We start from the raw sequence: 18,915 nt of genomic DNA on the forward strand, positions 1-18,915 counted from the left end.
TCTTTCAAGTTTAGAATAAAGGTGGAGAGACACTGATGTCAGATCTTTTGAATCTCTTTGATCTAGTGATATGGCTCTGTGTGGATGTGAAACTCATATAGTGCAGGGGGGAATAAGCCTCATAGGTGTGATGGCTAGATTCTTCCCCTCCTTTTTCTTCCCCACTCTCTGTCTCTCTTCTCCCTCTCTGTCTCTTCCCTCTCTCTCTCTCGTCTGTCATTTAGCTGCCACAGACACACTAGCAGCACCATGCACCAGCTCAACATTATTCTCCCCATGGGGGCGGCTGGGGATTCTGAGGTGCATTAGAAATCCTACAGTACGCTCAGCTTTTGACGTCAAATTTATTCACTTAATTACACACATAAATCTTGCACAGCGGTCCCTGCTATTCAGATGTGAACCTTCAGGAAGACTAGTGTCATCACACGAACACTTTTTGTTTCCTTTCAGCTTGGATTTAAATGCTGTGTACTTTATAACGTGGAATCACAATGTGGCTATTTATTTGTCATTATAAAACAGTGTGGATTTCATCTGACAGCAGCAACACAAATCAGCGTTGAGTGTGTCCAGTCAGAAAGACTAAACTGGCCAGCCGTGCCGCCTGACATTTCCTTGATTGCTACTTATTTCTTACTACTGGTATTTCTTCTGTTATGATACTTTTTTTAATTACTGTTGCGGTTATCACTGCTGCCTTGAAGTGTCCACGTCAGTTATGGCAAGCACAGGACTATAATTTGTCTTCCTTTTGGTGCTGTTTTTCATCCATAAACAACCCACACAATATTAAGCTTCTCTTTCTCCACTCAACCATGCCTAGCAGTAGAGGGAAGCACCAAAACCCAATTAAGGAGGGCTGCTACAGTATGCCTTCCATTCAGAATCAGCATATTACTTCCACAGCGCTCCGGAATATTCAATTTTCATACTTCCTTTTTTTTTTCCGACAAAGTTTCACAGACAAAAACCTTCAGAGAATTCGTCCTTGATGGAGGCTCTAATGATTCAACCAAGGCTCTATGCGAAATTTACAGGTGCAGTGGTGGTGAAGGCGAACAACAGTGGAGATATGACTATTTAGTGAATGGGTTAACGTCAGCAGAGGGAAAATGGAACGAGGGCAGAAGTTCTCTAAGAGCTGAGCGTGTGTGTGTGTGTGTGTGTGTGTGTGCACGTGCATAGCCAATATAAAATATATACATTGCACATTACCCATACATAGGTATGTGCATATGTATACAAGGAAAGACGACTCCTCATAGCCAAATCAAATGGGTATTAAAGGTAGCCCATTTAGAATTGTGTCTAATTATTAAAGTGACATATTAGTGTGATAATCCTACTTATAGCATTTTAAAGTAGGGTAGATTTGAACACCTGAACACAATACATACCTGTTTTCAGTGTCTGCACTGCATTTAGGGGACAGTAGCTCAAATGACTTGGTGAACTTCACCACCTGTGAGGTTCGAAAGGGGAAAAATCACTAAAATTCCCTAAAATTTACATGGTACATAATGTACAGACAGACACACCGGCGGATATAAAGATAGACACACACACACACACACACACACTCAGGTAGACCGATGAATACACAGAGAGAAAGAAAGGTACCGGTGACTCAATGTCCTCCAGCAGTTGAACGGAGCAGCGCTCGCACTTGAGCAGCGTCTGCGCTCGGTGCATGATCTTCCTGACAATCTTCTCCAGGTCAGTTTGCTCCTCAAACAGATCATTCACTACCTCCAGGAGAGCCTGCACACCGGCAACAAACAAGAAACCATTGGCAACACTCCCGCCTACCTGAACCACAAGCTTTCTGCAAGACCCACTGAATAAGCCATCTGTCAGCAAGTACTACTGAAGGCCCTTTAAATAAAGATGTTTCGCCTCGCTAAGCTATTAGAGCATAATCATTATTATTCTTAAAGCATAAACTGACAGGGTAATATAACATGATAGCTTTCCCCAATAAAAGTAAATTAGACTCTTCATCTAAGGCAATACCAATCCAATTAAATACACAAGCACATAAAAATCCTATGGTGTAAAGGGGGCTCTCCTCATTTCTCTCCTCCTTTCACTGATCTCTGTTCTCATTATGTTCACCTCCATCAGGGATCAATGTCTGACATGCATTAGCGCATCTCTAGACGTTCCCTGGGATATTTAGACCGCGGCCCTGGCCCCCCTCTGGATCCCGGCCCATCCCCCTCTGGTGGACCAGAGGAAACGTCCAGGCAGGGCTGCTCGCTGATCCCTACTGCAGTGGCAGCAAGTGGGCTGTTGCTGATCAATACTCAGCCTCACTGTCAGCATCAGAGAGAGAGGCGGGGGGGGCTGATCCTGGGGATGGAGGGGGAGGAACCTTGTCCCGGTCGGCCCTGTGGTTCTTACCCGGCTCCTGTCGTATTCCTTCCTGGAAGCCGCGAAGAGCTGAGCGTTGGAGATTGCGATACCACAGAAGGGCAGGTACATCTGCAGCACCTGTGGACACATCGAACCCTCATCAACTTTGTACACCTCTGTCATCGCTGAGCTAAATACACAAATACAGGGGTTATTTTTCAAACACTGTCCATGATGCAAAATATAACTGTTATTGTACAGCCAAATTTCTTTTGAGGTATCCAAACAGCTATAACTAAAAAAAGGATTTGGTATCTTTCTTTTCTGTGTAGCAATGTCATTCTCATTGAAATTTGTGTAATGTGTAGCTATTCTTTCCAAATAGCTTTAATGTTGTAGTCAATTTTATGACTGGCTATAACATTAAAGCTATTTGGGAAAGCAAAAACAATAAATGTGAGTGAAGTAATGTTTCCATCCATGAAAAACTTAGCTTTTGAATTGGAACAAATAAGAAATGGCCTTTCATCGGCATCATTACTTGCTAGGACAAATAAATCAATTCAGCTGACATTTTACCATTTGACTGAATAGTCTGACCCACTGTGCCTCTGGCTGATAACATGAATTCTATATTATATTTCCTGTTTAATTCATATTTCCTTTATGTAACGTAATCACTTGATATGGCCTGGTGGCTATAGTTAATGTGCATCCTGAAATCCAATCAGCATCTTGCTGGTTTGGAATCGAACCGCATTTCTTTTCTTCCTCACCACTGTTGATCCATAACACGCAGCAATTTTGTGAAGTATACAATCTCACGCTACAGAAGATATTGAGAGGTGGATGTAACTGCGTACTATTAAGACAGCTGTGGTGTGAATAGAGATAACTGCGATGAAGAGGCTGAAATCTATACGATTCCAACTCCCTGACCATGTAGCCTTATCTGAGAGACACTCAGCCCCATAACAAGGAATCAATAGAATTTAGGCTGTTTGCTTCCTCACTCAGCCTCTTTGTTTAGTTATCTATCTTTAGCATCTGGCTGCTGTGTAAACAATAAAATCAGTACAACAAACCCAGTAATATTTACCAGCCCTCGGCCTGACCTGAGGGTAGGGACACTACAACAATACATGAATGGGAAGTTACTCAGCTGTGGCCCCTGATACAGGAGTATCTCTTTACCTTTTAGAAAATATAATGTATCAGTTACTCATCAACAACCAATGAACACGTGAGGAATAGAATAGGAGAATTTTTAAGTATGCGCACTGCAAAACCCATGAGAAGCTACGGCACTGTTTTAATAGCTGTGAAGCTTGTAGCTGGGACTTACTCAACACATTTTCCTTTGGTACGTTCTCTCTAATCGCTCATATTTCTCTCAACAATCCAAAAAGGCAACCTTCAAGGTCTCCTCAGTTAGCACACTTTGCATTTCTCACACTATATTTCACTGGAAGTGATGGCTTTCTAATTTTGAATAGTACATCTACTGTAGCAAAGAATTGGTTGTTAATACTAAAGAGAGACTAAAATATGACATAAGCAGCAAAAGAATGGAGCTTCTCTATCAAAAATGGAATTCTTCTGCTCTTTCATATCGCAATGATGTGCATATTATAACACTGTTTAACATGTGCTTCAAGTTAAGTACAAATTAAATTACTAAATCACTAACATCTCATAATGTGATATGAAATATTATGCTGTCATGACTAATGAGTAAAGCAACTTTGTGTACTTCATTCAGTCATTATGCATGATCAAATGCCTTATGCAATTGTCTTTAGCCATGAAAAACAGATGATGCAGAGCAACAAGCTCGTACATTACGCCATTTCAGCTGTCCTATGGAATTCTCTAATAATGATCTTCCAGAAAGGCTGTGGCCATCAATAGCCCCAGCAGGAGCAGATTCATTAGCGAGCAGGACTTTGGGGACCTGGCTATGGATCTGCCCGTGGAAGTAACAGGCAAACCTGAGAAAAGCACTGCTCTCTCTAATTACATTCTGTCAGGCAGGCCATTATACAAGGCTGCATTACAAACAAGAAGTTTTTGCCTTGAGACCTGTGGACTGACCAGTAAAGAGTGGTTTAATTACGAAACTAACTGTCCATGGCCTCGGGGGCTCGACAGCAGTCTGTCCCTCTAACCTCGATGACTTCCCGGTCCACAGCTGGAATTTCATATGAAGCAAGCCAAAGGGAAATTACAGTTCTTTCTCCACTAGCCATGTCTATAACAACTACCTTACTAGTGGAGTTAACAAGTTGTGTTCACTGTGACTTTACATAAAGGTATGATACGGTGAAACCACTGTTGTTCCACCAACACTCTTCTGAGCAATAAAATGAAGCTCTCTAGTTTCTCTGATCTCATGTGGGACTCCCTCGCTTGCGTCAGCAAAGTGCATAGCACTTTTGCAAATACATTTACCAATGATTGCTCTTTTTGAAAGTGACATCAAATATTTATACAAGAGGAATCTACACCACGACAAATTTTACAATGCAACTGACTCTGTTATTCAATTAGGACATGAATAATTCCAGACACTTCACAGATCAGGTGAGAATGAATGATCCTGTTTCCTCGCTGCCTTGAGTCTGGGTCTTCCGTTGCTGTTATGGCCGCTCATTGACTGTGATGGTGCAGAAGCATGGCGTCACTGAGTGGCCTACTTTCCCACAATAACACTTTAACAGCATTGAATGGACCCAGTTCCACACAGGCCGCCGCTCATCGGATAAAACAACCTTTCAAATGCCACCATATGATATACAAGTTGGTTCTAAATTAAAATTCATACAAATGTAGTCCCTGAAATATGATACAGAATTGTTTTATGTTATAATCCAAAACGCAGTTGACTGGCTCTAATTTATGGGTACTATGAAACCAGAGTTAATAAACACAGTATCATAGCAAGAGGGCAGCATTCTAGCTATTGTGATTATACATGAATAATTAAATTGTTGTGTGCTTCACAAGTACATGGAAAAACGCCAGGAGCAAAGAGAGGTCACAACACCTTTGAACAGTGGCTGTTGCATCAGTGCAGTAATGTCAAGATAGATCAAGTCTTTATACACACTTATTACTCCTCAGACGAATCTCCCTGAAGTGCTTTGGCAATAAACAATTGTGGGAACTTAGTTCCGCTAGATAAATGAAAACAGTTAAATTGTAGTGACTCTTTGGAGGTTTTCTTGTATTTTGCAGATAAGAGTTCACACTAAAACCAAGGAGAAATATGTCTTTGCTTGCAAAAGATAAACTGGAATTGGTTATAAGGGGACAAAGGCATAATAATAAGACTTTATGAATTCTATCACTTATATTAATGCTATGTTTCATGTGACGATTACTTGCAAACAGATAAGTCTCCAAATTCAACACAACCTAAATGGGTACAGATGTGACGACCTCAGTTTTTGAGATGCCGATGTAACACTGCAGTGTAACAATGCAACTCAAAGCAGCATGCAGTGGTGGGAAAAATATTTGATCATCCAGTGAATCAGAATACAGATAAAAAAAAATGTATGTAATATAGCAAACTATAACAAAAAAAATATGTTTATCTTTTATTATTATTATTATTATTATTTTATTAAGTGACAAATAACTCATCAAGACTACAATGCATTATAGTGTAGTACTCATACTGAAAAAGTAATAGAGCCCCTCTTGAGAATGTTTTGAGCAGACTTTGCTGGTTCGATGGCTGAATCTGAGTACAAGTCAGTCCATTAACATCAACTTACTGCCACCATGCTTCACAGTGATAACGGATTGTTCATCCATGCTAATTTGTTGTCTGAAAAAATTAGCCTACCCAACTAGCATTAATAATTAAGAATTAACTAATTAATGAATGGCCCTTTATCAACATACAGCACAGTGTCACCATGCTTAATGTGATAGTTATGGGCTTCTCTGCTTGTTAAAGATCTGGACTTTGAGTCAATCACTGACTCAACTGTGTATTCCACTCTGAGTTTTGGGAAGCAAAATGTGGTCTATGTAAGATTTAACCAATGAGGGATCACTTACATATCAACTGTCATTTTGATTATTTTGTATCATAGTTTCTTGATCTTTCACATTCCACAGTAACTATAGGTTCATTTAGTTCCAGTGTTTACAAACAATAGTAATGTGAAAGTTTCGAAATCCATTTAAAACTTGTGTTTGGCTATTATATACTGTCTCTCCTGACACCAAGAGCTCAAATGATGAATTTGAGAGTGAAATAATGACTCTAATCCACTGAAATAAAGACAGGTTACGTCAGTAGTGGGGTATCTTTCCAGAGTTAGTGTTATAGTCGAAGTACAGATTGCACCTGTCAATCATGAAACAAGCACAAAAGTGCAAGGCCCATTTGTGGCATATAGATTTAATTAATTAACAAATTATTTGAATATATGAGGTGAGAATGTAATCTCACTTTTCTGGCTCCCTATCTGATGAGCTGCCATAAACTCTTCTGTGGAGAATAAAGTAAAGTTAAGCTACTTGGCTTGGAAAACTTGCAGGTAAGAAGAGCAGATTCATAATTAAAGTTACATTTTCGTTTCTTAATTTTATTGATTGAATATTGCTCAATAAAGAACACTAAAGAACAATAAAGACTTCATTTGTAGAAAATTACACACTGTGACAAACAAAGTTTGATAGTGCCCAAACATTTTTAAATAAGAATTGTGAGGTTTCTAATACTGCTCAACTGTAAAGTATTATAATTTCAGTTATATGCATGTGACCGCTGACCTCTGCCTACACTCTGCACTTTAATAGCACAAATATGCAAATGGACAACTGTTATTGTGCTAATCTGTCCTGCCTTGTCTCTTTTTGTTATGTGATATGTGTTTTCTATGTCTTGTTTTTAATGTTTGTTTGTACCTTCTAATTGCATCCTTTAAATTGCCCCATGTGGGATAAATAATGCTGCATTGAATTGAAATGACACATGAAGATCAAATATCTATTTATTCAAACTTGGTGGGGAAAAAAACCCTACAAACAAGCAGGGTTTTCACATTTATTTCCTTGCCACTGCACTCTTCTTACTGTCAAGACATCTGGAAAGTCAATGCGTCTTCCTGAAATAGGACAGAGCACTCTTCAGACTAGTGGCGAGCCTTGAAGGCCACAGAAAACTGTGAATCACTACAATCCCAACCGCTCATAATGATCATCACTTCAAGCCCAAATTGGCACTAATTACTCTTGATTTTCTTCAAGGTGCTGCTCCCTAGGCAGTGAGCCACAGTTCATCATTTCAAAATCAGTTCAACATGAATGCAGCCAATCAAAAGAACAAAGCACCATTTCTTACTCTCTGTCACTGATGGCTGTACGATGAGGAGGGCGACTGGCACCTTTGGGCCCTCTGATATCTGCCAGATACCTAAACCGGGCTATGTGAGGCTCACGTGAATCCAACTGTCGTGTCTCGCTGTCATTTCATTAGGCCACCTTTCAGGCTCCAATGCCGGCAATATCCTTGAAAGACTTGTGACATGGCTCGACAAGACAGCCTCAATCATTTCAATAGGTTTAATTTAGATTTCATTCACATTCAGAGACAAAGACAGCGGCGGCGAAGCCTTGTTTGTGACAAGAAGGTGATAGAATATACGAGGAACTCCTACAACACATTACAGCCTACAACAGTGGCCTGTATTGTGTGTCAGCTGTTATAGAATGATGATTGTGAAACATTGAAAACCAGTTGAAATTTGCATAACAATCCTTCACCTTTATCCACAAACACACACAATTCTTGCTTGTTGTTTGAACAGAAACAATCTTGTCCAATCTTCTTCCGTTAGCCAAGTGAAAGTGTTTCAACTTAGAGGTTAAATTGCTTCTAATCAACACATGGTATGTTACACTGGACAGTTGGGCTCAGCTTTGTACCCAGGTTACACAAACTATGGCACTTAAACAAACGACTTGCAGTAGAGTTACAAGGATCTTATCCAGCCAGCTAGTTGGGAAGGATCCATCTCAGCAGGCTAAATGTAGGTGTTTAAACTTTGGTTAATTTACATGCGTTGCACGCGTTAAATATCAAGAATCAATGTTCGGAGTCTAGCTCTGTGGTGGTCAGCTGCACAGGTCTGAATCACAGTCTTTTTATGCCTCACTCAATCCACATCCTCACTTATCCAGCATAGCCTTCAATCTAGAGTAACTCCCCCCTTCATCATCCCACCATCCCTTCCCGTCCGTCTCTGTTTGAGAGGCCTTGGAGCTAGGTCAGCCTTTATTCTTTTTGGTCCTATGTCATCCACTCTCTCGTTGCCCCGCAGCTCTCTCATATCCACACTGGACATGCATACTTACACCAACACACACAGACACACGCATGCACAGTCACAGTACATGGAGACACACCTGCATGCACATTTTGGCCTCATATTGTTCATTTTTCTCTTGTTTAAGTGGATTGTTGTAACATTTTGTTGTTATATAAAGCACTTTGTGAGGAAGTCGTTATAGCGGTTGTAAATTTGATTTTGATCTGATATCCTGCAGGAATGTATTAAAAACCTGGCACCAAGCAGAAATTGTGTTCTCTCTTCTTTCTCTGTGTATTTACATTGGGAAATTGTGTGAAAGTGGTTATTATAGTATTGCTTCAAGTCAATTTGACAGGGACTTTGGCAGCCAGGGGGAGCACAGCAATGGGAGATTGGTGCGAGTGCTATTTGTCTGTCAATCTACTCACACAGGTGTTAAACTGTATTGGCAGAGAGAACCTACATGGAGGAACTCGTGTTTTATTGAGGGAAAATTCACTGTAAATTAAAATACATAACACATAACAGGCAAAATGATAAAAATCCATGCCAAATGAAAGAAAATCAAGATCGAGATAACAACATGATCAGCTTATCAGCTTAAATGAATTCAATCACCATATTCTTCCACAGAAGATAATGAGACAATGCAATTATACATGGGTTGAACCATTATCTGAGCTCCCCAAAGGACTCCAATCCTGCAGGGTATCAACACAACACAATTAAGGCAGTGTGGCATTTAAAACCAGCCATATAATGTGTTTAACTATCCTATACGGTTTCAGTATGTAGAGAGCAGCATTTGTTTTAATATCAGCAGCATCTCCAGCTAATGGCATCCGCTGTTGCAGTATCATCTAATGCTTTGAAAAGTGTGATACATTTTCTTAATACAAGGTCTTCCCATAAAAGCATAGCTGCAGCCTCTGTGCAAGGAGCTGACTGTGTTCTCTGATGCTAACATTGCATTTCATTACTAATTCAGCTGTAGCCATCCCAAGCATTAGTGTGATGGTAATGCAATGTGAAACGTACTAAAAACGTGGGAAAGAAAAAAAAGAATTCATAATCTCCATCTATTATAAACAGTGGATAGGACTCTAGATCTAATCTGAAGTTTGTACAGTTCCAACAGAGAAAAACATACTATAAATAAAAAACTACAGTCTTTTGCTACAGTGAAAACTATCTCTAACATAAAAGCACAACTAGCTTTGTGCTTTTATGTTATTTCTTTTCTACCCTACCAGGGCTCAAACCTGCAGTGACAGAACAAGACAGCATGAACTTTAATATCAGCCTGGCATCGCCAATGGGCTACACCAGCGCTCCTCATGCCGCTCTGAAAATGGCGAGGAGCCAAATAAACATTCATTCAGAAACAGATGCTAGATGTGAGACCCCCACCCACTGCTTTGACACATTATATTCATTCAAAGAGACATTTGTGTCTTTGTCTTAGTTGCAAATGTCAACTGTGCTCATCTGTTTACAGGCTGAGCTGATTCACGAAGCAATAACATACTGAACCGGTAGGCGTGTCGGTCAAGAGCATGCAACAAGCCGACTCGTCCAAATAACTGGACTCTGTGCTCCAAAGAATTTGAATATCACTTGATTGATTTCTGCTCAAACACAATATCTCAGGACAAATATCTGTCAATGATATGAACTTCATTCTGTTTTTGTGACCAAAAGTCCTATATTGCTGGTGTTAATGCCTTGGCAACCATAATAAATCCTAGAAATGGTGAAATCTAAATGATGATCTAAATGGTGAAACTATGAAAATGTTGAGACGCAGAACTTTTCCTAAACATGTATGTCACATGTATGTCAGCACACCACTAAACTGGGTGCCAAACAATCAGAGAATCTGAAGTGGTTTAACAAAAAAGGGAGACTGTCTCTGACGTGTCTACAGATGGTGTTACTCTTTACACGTTTTGACCTCTAAGGACAGTACATGATCCCAGGAAAGTGTGTTTGACCATTCAACCCCGCAGCACCTGTTCACTGTTCAGCTGAGTCATGTCTTTGCCCTGCTGAGAGGGCACGCCACTTGCATATTTTCAAAGGAAGACAATCATTACAGTGACAAAAATAAACCTGAATTAGAATTAGAAATTTGATTTTATGAAGGACTGCTCAGCAAACCTTGTTTTAAGTTTGAGGTTTGTGGTAAATACATTTTCCAAACTCTTATTTGCTCACACCAAAATCAACAATGAAAATCAAAGTTTTTCTATAACAGCTGCTTGCAGGTCAAAACAGTAATCTTATGATATAAAGTTAAGGGTGCAAACTATGAGGAAAACCAGTTACTTTAGTTCAGAGACATCCATCTTATGTTTATTATCACTGCTATCGCAAACTCAAGAGTATTACAACATGGACAGCAAAGAAAAATGGCATCACTCCAGCCCTGCAATGCTTGTATAATCCTAACCCCACAAAACGTGCTTGCCTACAAAACAATTGAGTAATGTCCTTGAAATGCCGCACATGAATCATGAAGTCTATGAGCATTTATTTGACTTTAGGCCTGTTCTTTCCTTTGCACTACACTTTACTGTGCCACAGTAATTCAAATTTGATCAAACTGTGAGGCAATATGGTGATTCTTTTTTTTTGTGGTGATAACATTAACACAAAGGGAAATGAGAAACTCTGCCTCCTTACCTTGCTTCACTGTCTAACACTTTAGCTTGTAAGCATTATAAAGGTATTCATTCATCTTTTCATTCATTCATTCACTAAAATCATTAAAGGCAAGAAACGGGGACAGTTTAATTAAGAGGATATGAAATTGATGAGCTAAATTACCTTAAAAATGACATTTTTTTATACATTCAACACACAATTATTCATTTTTAAACACAAATGCGGAATAGTCAATGGTCTGAAGTGAGAGTGCCTAAAAAAATATGTTTTTTTCTCTGTTTTGTGCTTCATAAAGTTGATTGCTTCAGGAGTATTAAAGGACTGTGGGGATTTTCAGTAAAGAGGGAGGCACACCTTCATACCTTTAAATACATATGAGGCGAGGACTACGAGGATAACTAAGCAGTTGTGAGATGAGACAATGTAATATAGAAGTGAAACAAAGAAAGACAAAATTATCCATGATCTATTCTACACATGCCAAGTTGCCAGCAGCAGCATACGTATTACAGCAGCTTGCAATCCTCCCCCCATTATTCACATGTAATATTGAAATTACCTTTTCATCATCCTCAGTGAAGAGAGCTCCACCTGGACTTTTGTTGATGGCCTGAGCAACTCCAATGATCTCTCCATCACTGTTGCGAATGGGCATGCACAGGAGGGACTTGGTCTTGTAGCCTGTCAGCTTGTCAATTTCGTCACTGAAGCGTCGATCCTGCAATCCACGGGCATAATGTCATGATGTAAGCAGTTGTTTCGAAAACGAACCCAGTCTTTCCCCTCTAATTTTCAGATGCAGTAAATATTGACAACCTCAAGTCACGCAATCACAGCTGTTCAAATGGAGAAGTGTGAGGCAAAGGCTATGAAAGACAACAACATTATCGCAGGTTTGCTTTATAAAATGATGTCCTGAACCCTGAGAAGTGCAACACATGTCTGACATGGAGGAGTGATGTCACTGTGGTTTACTCTTGATTTCTACTGTATGTTTTAACCAAGAAGGTGTCTACTTAGCAACAGACAATGGCAACAGACTTCATTTTTCTTTACCTTTGTCTTAGGTATTTAGTGTCACTTTGATTCACAGCGAGCATCATGAAACAGCTTTCAGGGTTTAATGTAACACAATATTGTGTCCAATGCTTAATATCAGGCTTCCTACTGTGGAATTGTAAAAACTATGAAAAGGGAATGGGAATTCTCATGCATTAGCTTGTTGTAACTACAGTCAGTAATGTTTTTTTTCTATATGTATGACATGACAACCAGTAGACCTACAGCATCTGCTGGACTGGTCCTGTCGATTTTTCCATGCCTTCAGCTCTGTGGTACACCGCTTGATTGATGATCAATTAACTGTTTGACTGATTGAATGAATGACAGACTGAACAACCCGCCCCCCCCTCTCTCTCTCTCTCTCTCTCTCTTTCTCTCTCTCCCTCTCTCTCACACACACACACACACACACACACGCACGCGCACACCAAGAGGAGCACGCACCTGGTAGGCGTCAGGGATGTTTACTGTCTCTCCGTGTTCAGCCACATATCCAATGATCCCCTTTCCCCACGGCACCTGAACTTCATCCGAATTACTCAACGAGGGCAACACCGTGATGCCCGCGTGCACGTCAAAGAATTTGGAAACCAGCGTCTTCTTGTTGGCCGTGCCCTCCACCAAAAACAGGGAGCAGCGGTCCGCGTCGACCATAATACAAACAAACACCAGGATTTTGTAACTGAGACTAGTTATATCCAAGTCGTTCGAGATGTCTTTTACCAGTTCCAGGAAAAACTCTCTCTCGTTGTGCTCCTTCAGGTAGTATTTGAAGTCGACCGCGGTGGACGGGTACTGGGGGATGTTGACTCTGGACTCCAGCAGGGCGCTCAGGATGTGGGCAGTGGTCGGGGGCAGAGAGCTGGCTTTCCTCAGCAGCGCTCTCCTCCTCATGCTCGTCAGCGGCTCCTGAGCCCTGGAGTTGACGTGCTCGTCGTATGTCCTGTTGGCGTTGATGGCCTTTGACCTGGCGAAAGTTTTGCGCAGCTCCTTCTGCGAGGCTCGCCGCTGCAGCCCGTCGCCTTTGCTCGCCCAGCTGTCCTTGCACGCGCCGCTCTTCTCGGGCTCCGCGGGAGCAGCGGCGGCCGCCGGACTTTTGACCGCCTGGTGGTTCTTGAGCCATTTCTCCACCATGCTATGCTTCCCCTTTCGGTTCAGGTAGTCCTCGAATAACTCGGGGTGCGTGTCCAGAAAACTTTCCACGTCAGAGAAGACCATATTTGACACTGCCATTATCTGTTCTTCAGGCGGTTCTCAGTGAACCAAATCCATGAAGTCGCGCGGGGAAATGGCATCTATGATGTTTTACCGAGGGTCAAAAAAGTAGAGAATCCTTTGAATACCACAACTTCCAAGATGCATTACGCTCGAAACTCCCCTGGAGCTCTGGCTACATCTCCAGTTTGCACTCAGTGGGGAGAAGGATGGAGACTCCCTTTGCGCACCGGCGTATTCCTCCACAACATTTCCACGCTGTTGGCTTACTGTAACCAAATCAAAGCACATCTAAGCCAATGCAATGTGGATGCAAATACGGGCTCACGTATCACAGGCATTGGAAATTATGCAGAGAGCCACTACCGAGCATCACCGTCGTGTGGGTCTTCTTGTGTGCAAATGACGCTGGCTGTGGTTGGCTCGGTCCCGCTGACGCTCTCCTCGTCACACAGGAGCTCAGGCTGTTTTCAGCAGTCAGCCCATTTGAACCGTTTGCACTCCCTGGGACGACACTCCAAATATACATAATAATAATCATCATAATAACGATGATGATGATGAAGATGATGATGATGATGATAACAACAATAACATCAGCAGCATCAACTAATAGGGCTATTGCTTATCGAGAGCAGAGATGTAGATGAGGGTAAATCCACCTATAAACTCAATAAATTAGCCTTTTTTACCCTTAAGCTTACCCAACTTTCACCTTTATAAATTCATAGCATGCATCAAACAGTAAGATGCAAGCTAGGCTATATAATTATTCTTGGGCTAATTATATGTTCTTATAGAATCATATTTGTTTGTTTCTTATAATGGTGGCTGTTTAACCTATGATGATCACTGACTGAAGGTAGTTTACCCACCCTTTCTTTAGCTTTACCATTACATCACTAACTGCATCACATTATATGATGTGTGACTCTTATTTGACTTTTTTGCAATAATGAATAGCTACTCTAGATATATAATGGCTGAATGGGTGAATTAACATGGTGTAAATTAGACTTTACTTGCGTCAATTTGGCACACATAGCGGCCTCATTTGAATTCACTGACAAAGCCTTAGTGATGGTACTGTTGGTGCCTTTATGATAGCTCTGCCTGACAAGTGCAATCAAAGTGAAAGACTGTCGCCTGTAGGAAAATGAATTTCATAGCATATAGAAATACTGCAACTCAACAATGTCCTACACTTAACCTCAAAACTTTGGCAAACGGAGAAACTGCAGTGGTTGGCATATAGCATTTACTCATGTAACATCGACAGTTATTATTGGCAAAAGGAAGATGTCAGAAAATCAAATTCCTTGATGCAACAATAAGCAGTACCACACTCCTTAGAAAATGTGAGTGCAGTTGTAGACTTTGAACGCTAGAGGGAGGTAAAATGCACAATTTACAATGAATAAAAGTATTCTTCATCCATACAGGCCTATAGGACTAAGACAAGTCAAAACCATGCTGCTTGAAACTCTTCTCATTTCTATGGATTACATGCAATGAACCAACAAAAAATACTCGAGGTTTCATTATAGGCCAATCAACGCCATTAGTTAATATGCAGACTTTTTTGTCCTTAGTTCATTTAGGGTCACAACACTTTTGAAATGACCTACATCCTGTAAAAATATGCAACATGTGTGGACTATGTATCAGCTTCCAAATCCACATCCAACTTAGATATGTACAAAACGCCAGTCTCTTCATTCAAAGGGAAAAACTACTCTCTTCAGTAAACTACCCCAAAATATACCTCATAGACACATCAGACCAACACAAGGTAACACATATTCTGATGTTGAGGTATTGGCCTCATGAATTTAAAGAGACAACATGACATGACATGGACTTAATGTCACTTTGAACTATTATTGTGGTAAAAAAATATATATATATACACACTTGCTAGCAAATATTAAGATATAAAGTCTACCACTCTAGACTTTGGTTCACTAATTTCCCATATTACAATTTCAATTACAACATTTGGCAGTCGTTTTTATCCAAAGCAACGTACACATGAGATTTTCATACAACACAAGCAAGGATCTAGTCAGGAGAGAACAACAAGAGTAAGTGCCATAAAGCTAAGTTCTGGTCCAACAGGACATAGGTGCTACGAGGCAGTGCATAGAGTGCATAGAGGTAGATAGAGGTTTTTGTTTTTTGGGGTTTTTTTGTGACAGTCCATCGGGTGAGAAGGTGTTCACTCTTTAGCCTTTTCTTAAAGATTGAGAGGGACTCTGCGGATCGAATGGAGTTTGGTAACTCGTTCCACCACCGAGGAACCACAGAAGACAAGAGTCTGGACTAACCAACTGCTATCTCCTATGTCCTAGATCCGAGCTTGTTCTGCTCTCCATATTAGACCTAACTGTCAATTCAAGCACATAATTATAGCCAGATCTCAAACTGACCACATATTCACCTCTGGGTAAGCATTACAATCAAACTAATGCAAGAGGACGTGTTTAGTGTAATTACTTTTATTCAACTGTCAAATCTAAAGACATTGTTAAAGACAGGTGAGGTATCAGTCATGAGTAAGACATTACCCAAATCTGGAGCAGACAGAACCTTCAAGCATATTCTTGAAACAGACACGGACTGAATGATTAAGACATGTTGATTATCAACCAAGTAACCATTTTGGAAAAAAATAATGGATGACACAAATATTACACACAGCTTTCACTCACTACATTCTGAATACACAGTATATGGTTCAATAATTTATTATATTAAAAAGGAACCTGTTAAAACCAGGGGATATCATTTACTCCACCAGAATGGAGGGACATAGTAAAAACTGAGGTACAGCTGTGACAAATATGGCAACTTATGATGCTAACACCACTCAGAGCGTCTGCAGTTCTGCCTGGTATTGGGATAGCTGCACTATCTCAACCTTGCACCAGATGTAAGGCCTTAAAAGAAAGAACTAAATTGATGAAGAGTCCTAGATTCTTGAAAAAAAAAAAAATTCTCCTTCAGCGAACAGTTTATCAAGAAGACAGAAAAATGGCAAAGACACATACATGACGAGTTCTTTATGAAGTTGCAGACTTCAGATACGCTACAAGATCGGCTCGTTCGTTCTTCTTCTTGATGCCGGCAAAGATCATCTTTGTTCCTGGAATGTATTTCTTGGGGTTCTCCAAGTAAATCAGGAGGGTGTCCTCTTCCCAGGTAATGCCTGGAACGGAAGCGAGGAGAGAGTTGATGCAATGATGATGCAAACCAAACAGCGTGATTTCGAGGGCTACCACAAGACTATCCATACACATGTATTTACCTTTGCTTTTGTTGGCGTCTGTGTAGGAGTAGCCCTCTGCCTGGCCCGTCTTGCGTCCGAACAGACCCCACAGGTTCGGCCCAACCTTATGCTTCCCACCATTCTCCACTGTATGGCACTGGGCGCACTTCTGGACAAATGCTTTCTTTCCTTTGGCAATGTCTCCAGGCATGGTTCCTTCTCAAAGAAAAAAAAATACACAGGGTAAGTGGAATTTTATTCAGGCACAGCTCACATTATTTTTTACAACAACTCATTTGCATTGGGTCTTTTCCATACCAGAGAACAGTAGGTATAGTGGTTTTACATGTTGTGTGACTGGCAATGCAACAAGGAAGACAATACGTTCAACTTTCACAAGGCTGACAGCAGACAACTCGTGTTACGGGTAGGTTATGTAGTTTTTCCACATACAACTAGTTAAATAGGGACTGCTCTTATTTTCAAATTTACGTAAAATGGTTATTCCCTCATTTGTCCACAAGAGGGAGTTCGCTTCTATGTTGCGCAACAGATGTGGCCCGGCTTTTTCAGGGCACGTTTACAACTGACTTTTAATTTAACTTCTAATATTTGAGTTTATTTTACAAATTCCTTTAGACTACACGGGCCTTGTGTTGTGAACATTTCTAACAAAAAGTCGGCAATAGCTTGGATAACGTCAAATGAAGTAACGTTCGATAGTAAAATTTGGCAAGGAATCTAAAGAATGTAACGGTGTAACGTTAACCTACGTTATAAGAGTATGCCCGATAGGTAGAAAGGCGACTGATTCAACAACAATAAAGTCATTTAATTAGAATTTAGACATTCTTTCACATGATGTGACCCACTGAGACGAGACCACGTTTCACGGATAGCCTTATAACCGGCAAAGCTAAAATAAAGTCGTAGCGGCAGTTACAACGACCAGAGCAACTTACAAAACGCTTCCCATTTAGGTTCAAACCCTTCATAAACACCACCTTACCTCCTTTCAGTGTATATTTCGCCGATTTATTAAGAATGAATCCCTCAGTTTTTACGTCCGCCTGCCGGCTCAGTCACCGGTGATTCACGAGAGCACTTCCGTCCTTTGATAGAAAATTTATTCCAGTTAAACGTCACTCCCAGACGGCTCCTCCCACTCACATGACTGTTTCATCACGTACGTTACGTGAGACGGTTGTGTAAACCAGAGTACTGTGTAATCGACCGGGACAATGTGATAGTTTCCTACGGGTGTCAAAATGATCAACAAAAATAAACAGTCGACAACACATTACACTGACCCCCTCCCATAGAAACGGACTGGAGTTCCAACCCGGAAATGAGGGGAAAGGAAGAAGAAGCCCACTTTCCATCCCCTCTGACCCAGGCTTAAATCATTTATTTTGAGTTTCAGTGAAACGTACATTGACATATCTTTCTTTTTCTGTTGTCAGGCAACCGTGTGACCATAAAAAGTAACTTGATTCAAGATTGATTAGACCCGTGAGTGCAATCAGTACAGATCACACAGTTTCCAAAATCAGCCTGGGAAACTATGCTTATGTCACAGCATGTGCTACCATCTTTCGTTGGCCGTAGATTGCTGTCAGCATTTTAATGTTTTAAGACAAGTGGATTTTCATGGCCAAGCCTTTCTTTCTCAAAGATAACAGCAAAGTATGTGACAGAGGACAAGACAAAGATGTCATGCATATTGCTGGAATACAGGAAAGGTTATGACAGAGAAGGAAGAGAGAGAAAAGGTGACCTTGGCATTCATGGGATGTCTCCTTCTGGTGTCTGCCTTCCCCTATGGTCCCGTCCTTCCCTCACATCTCCATCTATCTCATACAAGTCACCTGGAGTTGTACAAACTACGGACAGAGACCATCAGAGGACGATGTCAAGGGGATAAATGATGATGGATGGATGGCATCCACTTGGGCAGGTTGCATGCTGTAGATTACGGTTAATTTGTTGGGGGACATGATCTTTATCACCATC

General features: G+C 40.8%; 2 protein-coding genes across 2 annotated transcripts in view; both read right to left on the minus strand.

Annotated features, from left to right (window-relative positions):
- LOC139654723 (dual 3',5'-cyclic-AMP and -GMP phosphodiesterase 11A) overlaps positions 1–13,667 on the minus strand; it is a 31,044-nt gene extending 17,377 nt beyond the window's left edge. Inside the window, exons 1-5 of the mRNA XM_071531871.1 lie at positions 12,864–13,667; positions 11,917–12,075; positions 2,407–2,496; positions 1,624–1,764; positions 1,401–1,465 (exon numbers count right to left, since the gene is read on the minus strand). Coding sequence (XP_071387972.1) covers positions 1,401–1,465; positions 1,624–1,764; positions 2,407–2,496; positions 11,917–12,075; positions 12,864–13,652 — 1,244 coding nt within the window. The 5' untranslated portion in view covers positions 13,653–13,667. The remainder of the gene's footprint in view (positions 1–1,400; positions 1,466–1,623; positions 1,765–2,406; positions 2,497–11,916; positions 12,076–12,863) is intronic.
- Positions 13,668–16,133: 2,466 nt separating this feature from the next.
- LOC139654717 (cytochrome c-b) lies at positions 16,134–18,030 on the minus strand. The gene is made up of 3 exons (XM_071531863.1): positions 17,912–18,030; positions 16,942–17,118; positions 16,134–16,842 (listed from the first exon to the last, which is right to left on the minus strand). The coding sequence occupies exons 2-3, from the start codon at positions 17,111–17,113 to the stop codon at positions 16,697–16,699; spliced, it is 318 nt and encodes a 105-aa protein (XP_071387964.1). The 5' UTR covers positions 17,114–17,118; positions 17,912–18,030; the 3' UTR covers positions 16,134–16,696.
- Positions 18,031–18,915: the final 885 nt, after the last annotated feature.

The sequence above is a fragment of the Centroberyx affinis genome, unplaced genomic scaffold (genome assembly GCF_046629955.1).
Source record: "Centroberyx affinis isolate AG114_WGS23_722 - 3 ecotype Tasmania unplaced genomic scaffold, CSIRO-AGI_Caff_v1 ptg002144l_1, whole genome shotgun sequence".
Classification (NCBI taxonomy): Eukaryota; Metazoa; Chordata; class Actinopteri; order Beryciformes; family Berycidae; genus Centroberyx; species Centroberyx affinis.